Source organism: Takifugu rubripes, chromosome 22, assembly GCF_901000725.2.
Source record: "Takifugu rubripes chromosome 22, fTakRub1.2, whole genome shotgun sequence".
Lineage (NCBI taxonomy): Eukaryota > Metazoa > Chordata > Actinopteri > Tetraodontiformes > Tetraodontidae > Takifugu > Takifugu rubripes.
The window spans coordinates 3,163,161-3,176,110 of record NC_042306.1 but is presented as its reverse complement, the minus strand read 5'-3'; the positions used below and the strand labels follow the sequence as shown (position 1 = coordinate 3,176,110).

General features: G+C 46.0%; 1 protein-coding gene across 15 annotated transcripts in view; it reads right to left on the bottom strand.

Annotated features, from left to right (window-relative positions):
* The window catches only part of piezo2b (piezo-type mechanosensitive ion channel component 2b), a 47,500-nt gene extending 36,341 nt beyond the window's left edge, over window positions 1-11,159 (bottom strand). For 11 of the 15 annotated variants that reach the window (XR_003887098.1, XR_003887099.1, XM_029831707.1 and 8 more), the window contains exons 1-5: window positions 11,007-11,158; window positions 10,474-10,750; window positions 6,148-6,243; window positions 3,798-3,923; window positions 1,536-1,578 (exon numbers count right to left, since the gene is read on the bottom strand). Coding sequence is in view for 12 of the 15 variants with exons in the window: in XM_029831707.1 (XP_029687567.1) it covers window positions 1,536-1,578; window positions 3,798-3,923; window positions 6,148-6,243; window positions 10,474-10,537 (329 nt within the window). In the remaining 3 variants the exon portion in view is untranslated. Of the gene's footprint in view, window positions 1-1,535; window positions 1,579-3,797; window positions 4,029-6,147; window positions 6,244-10,473; window positions 10,751-10,938 lie in introns of those variants that run through there. The other 4 variants (XR_003887100.1, XM_029831708.1, XM_029831709.1 and 1 more) reach the window with 4 other exon arrangements.
* Between the last annotated feature and the right edge of the window lie 1,791 nt (window positions 11,160-12,950).

The window sequence follows — 12,950 nt, the reverse complement described above, 5'->3', positions numbered from 1 at the left end:
CCACCCACTTTAATGAAATCTCGCTGTTTTTTAAGTGCGCTGGTGTTAACAAGTGTACGAAATTCCACTCAAACCAAGACTCCACAATGGAGCGTGGGGTTTCTCTCCGGCTGCACCGGGAGAACATGTTCCCCCGCATTGAAGCCTTCCAATAACCTTAAAATGGGTTCAAGTTGACCTGGATTAAAACAATAACTGGGGGATAAATCGCATATTGTCCTTTTCATCGACTTTAAAACATATTTTTGCGGCCCTCTCGGTTTATCTCCGCGTCAAAAACAAAGTAACGCCATATTTCAAAGCTTTTAAATGGAGCCTGAGGACAACTTTTACGAGGTGTCATGATTGCCTGAACAATTAAAGCAAGTAAAAATTGTCCTTAAAATCACTTGCAGGCTTCCACGCCTTTAAAACCACTCATTATCATCCAGAACAATTTCGATTTCTCTTTTTACAACCATCCCACTGGATCATGTGCTCGGCCGCCAAAGAGTTTTAAGCACTATTAAGTTCTTTATAAGGGGGAAAACGTATATGTGGCCATGTATCGGCCGCAAAGAAAACAATGGCCGAGGGTTTGCGTTGCGTTACTGCCCGTTTCGGTCATTTCAAGGTTACATAATCGCTCTTATAAAAAAGGCTAACAGGGCAGTTGTCATCACAATGAAAATATCGGTTAAATAGTTACTGTAAGCATCTCGCAGCTGGTGTGGCGTTCAAACAGAGAGGACTGTTTCCATGTGCTTCGCGCATCGTCACGGGGGCGACGGATGGAAACAGTCGGCCGAAACTGAGACAGCATCATCCAAAGTGTCATAAACAAAACCATCGGCAACAGTTTTGAGTGCTTTCTAGGGTGGCGCGTCATGATATCCTAGCTCTGAGGCTAATGCTAACGTTAGCCGGGGTCAGGCTTGCTAGAGAGCCAATCATTTCCAAAGGATTCAATGTAAATTGTCTGGCAAAGGTGAGAACACAGATCCATTACAGCCGAGCCGCATTTTCTCACAATATAGACAGTCAGACTGAGTATTGAGTTGGCTTAGCCTTCAAAGCGAGACCACCAAGATCCGCCGGCGGAGCAAATCCAGTTGTAACTATTGTATATATGCTGTAATGCATATGGGTGGGTGGGGGGTGGGCTGTTTGCATCTCTGTTTCCGCTACTTACAGTATACAATTCACAGAGGGATATTGTGGACCTGGAAAAGGAGGATGTTGCTGAATTTGGACGTTCCCGTACACAGAAAACCACATCTAACAGGATCACGCTGACGTGAGGAGCGTGTTGAAATATAACCCCGTCAACTCATTACTGGTAGTAAGTGGGTTTAACCTTCATCAAGAATGCGCACGGGGGCAGGTCAGGGGCACTTATTAACCACATCATAGGGATAAATACAAAAAGCATCTTTAACCTTGTTGTGGGGGGGGGGGGGTTGTATTTGGGCTCTAAACACTCTAACATTGTTCTCGTAAAGCATCTCTAGAAGAAGGACCGTAACAGATAATTTACAGTTTTGACCACGTCTTACCTCTCAAATCCAATTTGTCTGAAGGATTTCTCCCACGTGGAACCTGGAGCAACACATGACAAACATATGTGAGTGAATCAGTCAGACCGTTTGGTTAGAAAACAGCCTCTAACAATTTTATTAACTCCCAGTCATTCTGAACAGATGTTGATACTCCAGCAGCTGTCGGAGTGCCGAATTTTTACAGTTTTTTACAGTTTATATAAAACTCAACTCTAGTTATATCGCCATCAACAAGGGTAAGTGGAGCTGCACAGTAAGACATCCTCCATTAACGAGCGTTTTGAATAATTAGTGAGGTCATGGAAGCCTTATTTCCCCAGCTTGGACTGGTTTGAAGTGAACTCCAGTGCTCAGAGAGAGATTTCCTGGTATCCACTGGCAGTAAACTGCCTCCACTTGGTTTGGGCTTTATTGTACTGCCAAAGCAGAACACCAGCTTCATCAGCCTCCAGGAAAAGGAATTCATTATCATTTCAACATCTTTTGGATTTTAAAACCAGCCTCTGAATTCCACTTCCTGTGGCTTCGCTTTCAAACCCTGGTGACGCGAGGCGGAGTGATCTGCGCAGGGAGGAGCTCATCAGTAACCCCCGACATGACCTCTGACCTCAACCCTGAACAGAATATTCTACAAATTTACCTTCACGGAGTCTCAAATCTCAGCTCAGATGTTGCCCTTTAGCTACATTCGGTGCATCGCAGGGATGAAACGCGTTGACTGTTCACGGGATTCCTTCCAGCAAAAAGCTATTTGCTGTTGGATAGTAAAGAGTTCTGCAACGCGACTCCAGGCCGTGATTGTGACCAGACATTTGTCAAATCTTCCTCCAGCCGTATCAGAGCCAGATGAAAAATTTAAAATTCCTTCGCAGTGTTCTGCCTGGTCCTAATAAGACGGGCCTTAAGTCAACACGTCGGGGCCTTTTCAGATGTTTGTAGGAAAGGAGACGAGGTCCGCGAGTGTTGACGTAACCCTAAATAATCAGATAAACGCCGCAGATATCGTTCCACTCTTCAGACGCTTCAGTCCGCCCACCCGGGACAAATCCACAACATCTGTGAGACCTTCACGGCCAACAGGGAGCCCTCAGACAGGTCTGACGGGCAGGTTCCTTTATCAGAGCAGAGCGTTTGACATCTGCAAAGGTGCCTTCCAGCAAATACCTGATGGACATCACACTCCTACACTAACGCTCCGGAGCGACCTCCGTCCATATGGCGCTCTTTGGCTTGTCCAAACACTGGTGACTGTTTGTAAATGCAGCTCCAGCCACGGCCAGTCAGCGCAGGGACATGATGGACGACTCGAGGGGAAGCCGCCAGATCATCTGCTGACCAGTCACTGACCTCCAACAGCTGGAGCTGTTGGGAATGTTTTTGCTCGCCATTGCTGCATTCGGCCAGCAGGATAAAAACATATAAGCTGTCTTGGGAAATGGAAGAGGAGGAGTTGTTTATCAATGTCTGCCAAAAAGGAAGAGACAAAGGGCAATGTTGGACTTCCTGCTGGGGCGCAAAAATAAAAGGTAAACCCCAGCGAAGCTGCAGGTAATGATCACCAAATCCAAAACCTGCTGCTAATAGCGACACAAAAAGCCCTCGAACGCACCTCAGCAGGTTTATAAAGGTAAATGACAGACAGCTGTATTTAAATAGAGCAAAAATGATCTGGGTGGAGGCCTCGTTGATGAGTGTTTTCGCAGCATTTGAAGAGAAATCCTTCAAAACATTCACAAGCCTGGCCTGCAAAGATAACAGCAATGCCGGCGCTGCTATCTCTACTGCAGCGGCGCAGCAGCATCAGGCTGCGCCTCTCGGCAACTTTCTAATTTATCAGTTTGATGCAGAGGTTCAGCCACTGATACCCCGCTTTGTTTTGCGGGTTACGTTGGAATGCGTTAAATACAGACCGAAGAGGCTTAAGTGAGGATATTAAAATGACGAATCAGTGTTTGTCATTAAGTTAAAATGATCTTCAGAGCCGGCAAACAAAATCAAATGAGGACTACGGGGCAGACAGATGGGTTGTTGTGTTGGAGCATTAAATCACTTAAAGGACGGGACGGCGTTTGTTTACATGTTTCTTAAACTAATCCCGCACTCAGAAATCTCCTGCGTCAGGTTTACATCCTCCAACTGTCCCCACCCACCTGAGCTGCACCGGAAAAGGAAACGTCACCCCCATTTAAAAAAAAAAAAAAAGAGACATCGGTGGAATATTCAAGGAAAAGCACTGAAACTCATCAACGGCGGACTCACAGTTGAAGTCGGAGGCGATGGTGTTGCCGGCCAGGAGGCTGCTGACGCTGATCTGGTAGACGACGTGGAGCAGCAGGAAGGACAAACTGGTGAAGCAGAGCGACTGCAGGAGCTGCCCCGTGTGGCCTGGAGGGGCAGAAGAGCTGCAGTCAGTTGGCCGTACGGATGCAGGGAGGGAAGGATGGGCGGGCGCCGCCACAGCTGCTCCACACATGCCGCTTTATAGCGCACCTAGAGGTGTTTGGGATAATTTCAGCAGTTGTTATGGCGATCGTTCGCCGCAGGGGGACTTCTCCTGATGCGAAAACGAAAACGTCCCGAGTCCGAGACAAACAAAAGGCCGAGAACCTGCTGCGTCCCGAATGGTAGAATGGGGCAGTTTTCCACCCAGCCCAAGGTCAAAGGTCAACCTTATCAACGGCGCACGATAATGAACGGCGATGTGAAAGCGACGTGTGGCGATTTCCCGCAGAGGTAAACAAATGCTTGTAAAACGGTGCACGGAGAAGGTCGGAAAGAGTCTGCATCCAATTTGGCGGAAACGCTCAGGTCAACACGACTGTTTTGGCTCCACGCTGCCCATTTTCCTGTTTGCGAGAGCTTTTTTGCGTGCGTCCTTGACATCTGTCTTGGTTTCCTGGTCCTTCATTCTCCCTCGTTGCTAATAATTAGCATCTTATTGCCCATAAAAGCAGCCAGTCAGCTCCTGGTTAAACACTGGTTTGATAGGAATTAGCACAGGCTACATACAAGCTAACCTCGATAAGTCGTCCATCACACTGAAAAATGGTCCTAAATCAGCTTTCATGCCAACTCTAAGGCTTCTGGAACGCCTTCAGCACACAGCTGAGACGTCACCTCCACGGTGAGAGAAAGCTCCTCGCTGGGCCGAGCAACAAAACCCCGTAATTTTCTAAATTAAAGGGCAAATTCACAGACAACGAGTTTGAACAAGGCATCGCTTGTTTCCCGCTCAGTTTAGAGTCAAACGTTTACCCTCGCGCAACTGTGGGCTTTTCAGGGAGAACCTGAATTATTCATGTTCAACATTTGGTTTGGATTAACTACTGATTTAACCGCTGCGCCTCCTTTCAGGTTCAACAGGCAAAATGAAACAGACCATCAAAACAAAGCAGAAAAATACCTTCTCAACTCTGTCGAAGGTGAATCAAAAATGTGTCTTTTCAGCACATCTATTTATTGACGGAGCTGTTGGTGTGCATCAGCGCAGATCAGGATTATCTGCTTCTGTAAACATCATCATTAACTGCTGCCTGAGTGGTTATTCTAAATCAATTTCCATCCAAACTAAATGATATTTTAATCAAATATCCAGCTGTTTTAGTTTATCAAGCCCGTAAAGTAGATTTGAAGCATTTCTCTCTTTTAAAAAAAGCCTTTTTTGCTTCCCTAAATGATTAAAAAACTATCAGCATCAAGGTGGAAATGATTGTTGGGGAACCAGAAATGGGTAAAATACCTGTTGGCCTGTAGTTTAGGAGTAAGAAAAAGTGACTTTTAATCATTTGCAGGTGATTCTCAGGCAGCAAATGCTGCTCTGCCAAGCACCTCGTTGGTTTACAGTAAACTTTACACCTGTATGAAAGTCAATAATCAATGAATCTCTGTATTTAAGCCCTCCGAGGAGACTGTTACTATTGATGAAAGTGTTCCTTTTCTCTGCTTTACGTCCTGGCTGTTATTCCAGCTGCAGCTCTGCTCCTAAACCGACGCTGCTCCCTCCGACGTGCCGTCCCGTATCATGAGACGCCGCGTGCAGCCTGAAGAAGAAACCCCTGTTAGGTTTAGCCTTTCTGGGGGGGCAGCTAAAGACCACAGACCGAGGGTCACCGCAGTCGCCTCCGCTGTGACGGCGAGCGGCGGCCTTCGCTTCGCCGCAGAGCCCGACGGCTTCATTCATCACCGCGGCCGGATTAAGTCGCCGCGTTTGTGAAATGCGAGTCGATGGGGGCGTAATGAAGTTAATCTGATGGAGATAATCAGTCCGCTGGAGCAGCAGCATTTACAGCCACTGAGGAGGAGCAATCACAATAGAATTAGCTCCTTTTTTCCCTTCTACTAAACCGATATTCAGTGTTTATTTTGCCGATTTAAGACTTTTCCAAAGCCCAAAGTGTTTACGGTCACGATAGAATCTCTGATCTGGTTGGATTTCGATTTTTTTCTTCATAAACTGAACTTTGTGCCAATTCCAGCTTCATGCCAAGGTCCTCCGGAGAAGGGCTGGTTCGCATTAAGGAGTCCTGCACAGCGATGTTGGGAAGGGAGTCGAGCTTGGGCGGACAAAGCCGAAGCCGCGCGTGGGAGTCTGAGGCAGAGGCGATCTTACCCTGCATCGTTGTGCTCGTGGGCTCCGGGAAGAGCGGGATGAGCAGGAGATAGATGAGGTAGACGAAGGACAGGGCATTGTACCTGAACATGCAAGCTGCAGAGACAGAAAGAAGACAAAAAAAAGGGTCAAAAAAGGCTCCATCATAATCAATGACAACACAATATAAACAGCACTAACTCAGTAGTTCTTTATGGCTTGTTTGCATTACGTAACATTTAACAATAAACCAGAGGACGAGCTGGCAGAAGCAGGCTGGACAGGACATAAACCAAACCTGGATTCCCGTGAAAAACATGTGGTGGAAATCATGAAATCGCTCCCTCTATAAAGCCTGATTGTTGTAATGAGCAGCTTGAACCAGACGGCTGCGGATCGGTTCTTCAGACCCGCGTCACAAACAAGTCTTTCAAGGAACAAGGGTTTGTTCTGAGGCATGGAAAAGGTCCGGGGCGTCTGGAGACACAATTAGCCGAGCTGGCTGGAGGTCGGCCCTGTAAAAAGCCTATCAGACAGCAGTTTCAGTCAAGAACTGAAGATCCCATTCAAGGGAATGCCAAGAAATGCCAGCGATTAAACAGGAAGTACAGTGTGAGGAGGGAGATACGGGCAGCGTCTGGAAAATCAGATCTAAAATGACATGGCCTAATTCTATTCTGGAATTTCACTTTGTCCTGTTGATCATTTAATTGCCCCTAATTAGGTGGTCTGAATCCTAAATGTCCTCAACTGACAACAAATTGGCTGTTGTGGCTTCTCAAATGTAACAGCTGGGCCCAGAAGTTGGGATTGTTTTAGGATGTGTCACTGGATTATGTAACACACACACACACACACAGACACGCGCGCACACACACACGAGCTGAGAGATGAAATGCTTGAGTGCAAACATGACTTCCAAAAACCATTAATTGACGTATTGATCGGCAGCACACCTCACGGACCCGGAGTCAATTCGACTTCCAGCTTTTACCAGTTTAACAGCTGGCGTCAACCTGCTGACTAAACACCGACGGCGGTCAACGCGCGAAGCCGAACCCTTCAAAAACTCCTCTCCTCCCGAAAGCCTCCGTCGTGTACCCGGCGCTTTGGCCCCGAATCACATTTCCACACTTCCCACTCGCTGAACTGGTTCCTGCCTTGTTTCCCTGAACATCCTGAGATGGTTAGGAGGATCCTGGGCCCCCAGTCTGACCTGACCCCCAGTCTGACCTCCCAAACTTCTGTTTAAAGGTTAAATCGACAAGCCCATTTTTTACAGCGTGCTCCCCTGGGTGAGCTGACGTCTCAGGGCTACGAGCTACGCTAGTGCTTTTATTTATCTTTACAAATTCAATGGACCTATTCATTGACATTTGACTTGGCTCTGACGTTTCCCAGGCTGGAGCCCTTCCACTTAGTCCACCCTCCTTGTTTTCATTACGCTCAGATAGAGAGCAGAGATGACCAGGCTGGACTCTAAAGCGGATCATCTGCCGTTACTGTTACCGTTTCTAATTATTTATCCGATCGGAGCTACAAGTGTCCATCTGCGGCTTTACAGGGACGTACTAATGTGCGCCTCTCCTCCCTCTGCTGACCACCGTCTTCCTGAACGTTGGCCTCGTCTGGGTGAGTCACCGCCAGAGGATTTTGAACTCGGGGAATGAAAATAAACTCCCATTGTTTTCAGATGTCAGATCACTGCGGACGTATCCCTGAATCGGGCTTTTGTCTCTTCCAATACAAACTGCTGCAACAACCACGCGAGGAGAAATGAAGAAATGTGGCCTTTATCTGAGCCCGGGAACATAAATGACATGAAATAATATAAGGATAAGAGATGAGTGGACAATGAAAGGACTTAAACATGAAAAAAAAGCTTATTACACTGACGTTTTTTAGCCCCGTGGTTTAATCACGATCAAATTTATGAGTTTGTGTAAAAATCAGGGAAAGAAAATTCTAACTTTGCCTGACAGCAGTAAAATCCAAGATGGTAACAAGTACATTTTTTTAAAGGCTCGGTACTCAACGTGCACAAACACGCAAGGACAAGGTCAAACACACTGACCTGGGTCTGTGTTTGACCTAACCGGGGCTTCATTACTGTCATCTAAAACACTCGCCTTTACTCTACTTTTTCCTTCAAAAATGGAGTCTGTGAAAGGGTCTAAATAGGAAAATAATGCAATAAAGTAGGAGACAAAAGTAATGCTAGTACAATATAGAAGAATAAGATAATAAATATTATCCCTACAGTATGATGGAAACAAAAGACACAAGAATTTTACTGTTAAATGCAGCTGATTATAACAGATTCATTAGCATTAGCCACAAAGAGCTAAAGCTCATGTTCAGTCTATCAAGATATTTTAGAGGTTGGTCTAAATTTATAATCGGCAGATTTAAAAATACAAATCTAGCATAACTTTGGGAGCATTCTACTTATGTTGGTGGATTTTGATTCAATTTTTTTTTCCATGTCTACAGTCTATAGACCGAAATCTCTCAAAACTAAGGAGCATTTATCAGCAATTCTTATTCATGTTAATTCTGTCGCGGCCAAAATGTCTGAAGACGATTTTTCTCAAATGAACCCTGAACAAAAATTAAATATATATTTTTTAAAAAGACGCTTATCAGCTCACGCCGGACATCGCTACTCATGCACGCACTCGAATTCTGTTGGCGAGCACATAAACAACAGCCTATTTGATCAGTAAAACTGTAGCTGTGTGTGTGTGTGTGTGTGTGTGTGTGTGTGTGTGTGTGTGAGTGTGTGTGTGTGTGTGTGTGTGTGGTATGGAGGCACTGTGTACACACAGGCCCAGCACCTCTGTGCTCCTCAATAGAGGTGCTGTCAGATGGCCAACAGGAAGTTCAGACGTCTCCCGCTGCCACAGGACAAAAATGGCAGCGTCCCACCAACGTCGCACGTTTGAAATGCTGATATGATGCAGCGCGTTCGGTGCCACGAGCTCCTAAATCACCGCAACCGTCAAATATGGAGGAAAAGACAAGAAGCCTATTCATTTATCTTCCGACCACAAGTCCGCTCCGCATTAAGAACCCCCCCCCCAACTTGAACTGATGGTTATTGATTAACACTAAACCCATTCTGGCCTAATTAAGCCGATATCTTTCGAGCGTCGGGGAGGAGGAGGAACGATGAAGAAGGGCGAGACGTTCCCGCCGCTCTTTCCACTGTGCATTTCCTCCATCCGGCCGGTGTCGGTGCACAGCGGCGGTGAATGACAGGCACTCATTTGCACTTTGAAAAAAAAAATAAAAAAAAACATCAAATATTAAAGGTATGTTTACGATAAAAGGGGAAGGCCATCTTTCTCTCCCTCGCAGCCGCATTATTAATTCATACTGTTAAAACGACTTTCCATGAATTAATGGACACAATGCATGGCCTCGCAATTGCTTTTGGAAATAAAGGGGGCGTCGGGCTGACAACTGATGCATTATGGTGATACTGAGTGGGGCTTATCTATAGAAGCAGGCTGTTAGCTTTAAAAGAAGCTACACGGCCACCACACTGGAACCACAGCAGCAGTTTGGGACTAATTGTTTTTCACTTGTGGCCGAACCACAGAGTTAAACCAAAGTAAGCTGCATTTCATAGAGGCCTCATCCAACGTGCGATCATGACCCGAGCGCTGACATTTAAAGCAGCAGAATCCCGGAATTTCCTCTGAAGCCCCAAAAAAAAAATGTCTATCATGCTGCCAAGTTTGACTATGAATCATCACCTGATGTGAGGCTGCATAGCTAAAGAGTGAATCAAGCCCAACTTCCACTGACAGAAACAATCTGTCCTGTCGGGCTCCAACACTGGCAGCATTACTGTAAATACCAACACTGCGCTCACATATTGGACTGAAAAACTCATTAGAAACTCACAGATTAGCTCCTCTAATCCACACAGTTCTGATAAACTGTGGATAGATCACATTGGACCAGCAGCATCTTTATTTTGGCTGTTAAAAATGCTCATTTTAACATCTGAACTAGGGGAATATCAATCAAATAACTGTGTTTATAAAGTGAAAAAGGAACAACAGCATTTGCTGTTATTGAGTGATTTTTCTAATATATTGGGGGGGTGGTTTTAAGGTTTTTGCCGCCTCTTTAGGCGTCACTTTTTATTAAATATCAGTGTTTTGCGTCAAGGCATTTTCTGGCCTAGCCTGTGTTCACAAGATGATAAAATGTTGAGGATTAAAATGTCCAGTTTTGTAGAATACACCGTCCTCGTGTCAATTAAGTCCCCTTCAAATACAATTCGGATCACTTAACGGGCGTGACGTGCGTAAAAAGTGGAGGGGTGAAACTCACCAGCTGCAAGACACAGTGGCAGCAGTAACCTGAAGACCAACCCGCACACCACCTCAGAGGCCATGGCTCCAGACAGCCCGAGTGTTATCCAGGTGAAAGCAGGACAGGATGGCCGCTCTAGGGTTGCTCTTGCATCCCAAACTCCTGCGCTCCGTCAACTCCCAGCTGCCGTCAGACTGGTGCGCTCCTCCGCGCAGCCACATTAGCTCTGCCCGCCGACACCTGGTCTTCTGGGATTATTCCACACTGGCCAACAACCGCCACAGCAAACATGATACTGGGAAGGAAATTCGTCATTATCACTTTAGTTGCTCAGTTTGATTTGTGTGTTTTGTTTTAAGTTTTGACGCTGCGCAAAACTGGGAACGCGACTCAGGTGCGCCAGCAGCACCGCGTTGCGCCAGAGATGAACCGACTAATCCCCCCCCCCCCCCAAAAAAAGAACTTTCCTCCTTTTCTTCTTACTGCAAAGCCACGTTGAAACAGGAGGGGAAATGGCAGAAATCGCCTTCTTACTGTGCTGCGTCCCCTACCTCAGGCTCCGCGCTGGGTCCCCTTGCTGAAATTTGACTTTCTGAGTTCTGGCGTGAATTCTCTTCACCAACAGTCGAGCGAAGGGCTGCGGAGTTTGGAGTCAACTTCGCCTTCAGCCAATCAGGAGTCTCTGTCTCGTAAGCGGTCCGGCCCCCTGCGATAATTGGAAGTAAAAGGTGGGACACGGAAACAGACGCGGATCTGATGTGCGTTATTCTAAATGTCGGGGTTTAATTCAATACAACACACACACAAAAACTCACCATTTACCACCTAGTCTGCATGGACGGTTAGGCAAGCATTTTTTGCTCCGTAGGGGTCCTGAAATGTCCTGACTTCGACAGATTTCCAGGACTGCGCTCCAGATGCGCTTTGCTGTGAACAGCGACCCCTGGTGGTCGTAATTCGCCCTGCACCCACAGGCCCCTGTGATCCCTGTAACCACAACAGTCCTGCCACAGTTCTCCTTGCAGACATGAGAAGGTTTTTTTTTATTATTTTTTTTAAACACTGTTTTTGTTTCTTGAGATGATCATAAAATACTGTAGCGAAGACATTTTGGATGACATTAAATCCATTTGGATTATGTGCCGAATAAACAGGTATCGAAGCCCAACGGCAAAGTGCTTCCAGCTGTTTGTGCATGTCAACGGGCGCAGGATGCTGCGCCAGATGTGACAGCAGCTGAAGCGTTCCTGAGCAACCAATGTTAAGATTTGTAATGCAAAAGTGTTGCTTTTTTTCCTGTGCCCTTGAACTGAAACGCTTATTAAAATAATGACAGATTGTGAACAATCAGCTGGATTCTGCTTCTGATTCAATTCTATTGCCCATAAAACTAAAGAAGAACAATAAATTCCAAGTTTACATGTAATATCAGAAAGTGTTGTTTCACGGTAACTGATTTCAGAGCCTTTAAAAGAAATGTTGTTCAGTGTTTATGGAAAAAAACAAGCCCACACTGTGACCTCATCTTTACTCGCAGGTGATTAAAAAAAAAGTGCAACATTAACATGCATTAATATTGCATCTAAATGATCATTTACGATTTGATATGTTTCATAAGAGTGCGATGCATGCTGTTGTTTCCGCTGGAGTGCATTAGGCCAGAGGAAAGTGAGCTATGATGGGAGCTGACCGACCCTCCAGGTTTACATAACCGGGCACTTAAAGCAGCAAAAGGTCCTTGTAGTAATGAGTCAGCGCTCCGGCTGGGGGAAAATCAGGACTTCAGGAGACGAGCAACATGCTTCCTTGGAAAGGTTCCCTGGAAATGTGCCCTCGGAGGCCCCTCATGAGACCCTGGACTACAGCAATCAATAAGCAGTGTCAGAACAAGCCCGTTTCCCTCCGCTGTTTGAAGCCCAAACCTGCCAGGTTACAGCCAGATGAATGGTGATTTTTCTTTCTGATCCATTATTCATCCACCTCTTCAGAACGGTGACTGATAGACAGATTCCAGCCTCGCTCCGGTTTACAAACCGCTCTGCAGGGGGAACGTCGACGGCTGGCTCTGCACGCTGGAGTCGAAGCCAGCATGAACGTGGTTTCTGTCAGTCTCATCTCATGGAATAAAAAAAAAAAAAAACACCATAGCTTAACAAGAACCCTGAAATTCTACCTAAATGCAGAAATTTGCAGACCTCCCACTACAACTGCCAGCCCAAAGCATCTTTGGCCGAGAAGAAAACACAAGTGCAAATGAGATTAACGTCTAAATTGCCTCAGCATTGATCCCGGAGTGAAATCTAAACTGTGTGTTCAATATTGACATGGATGCACTTTCCATGCACTCTGAAGGTGCCTCTGCTTAAGTGGGCTTTTGAGTGTCTTTCTGTGGTGGCTGCGGACGTACTCATCTCTTTTGGAATGTAGTGTTATTGCACCCTCATAACTCCACTGTAGCACCAGGGGTTATTTTTCTACCCTGTTTATGTGTTTAA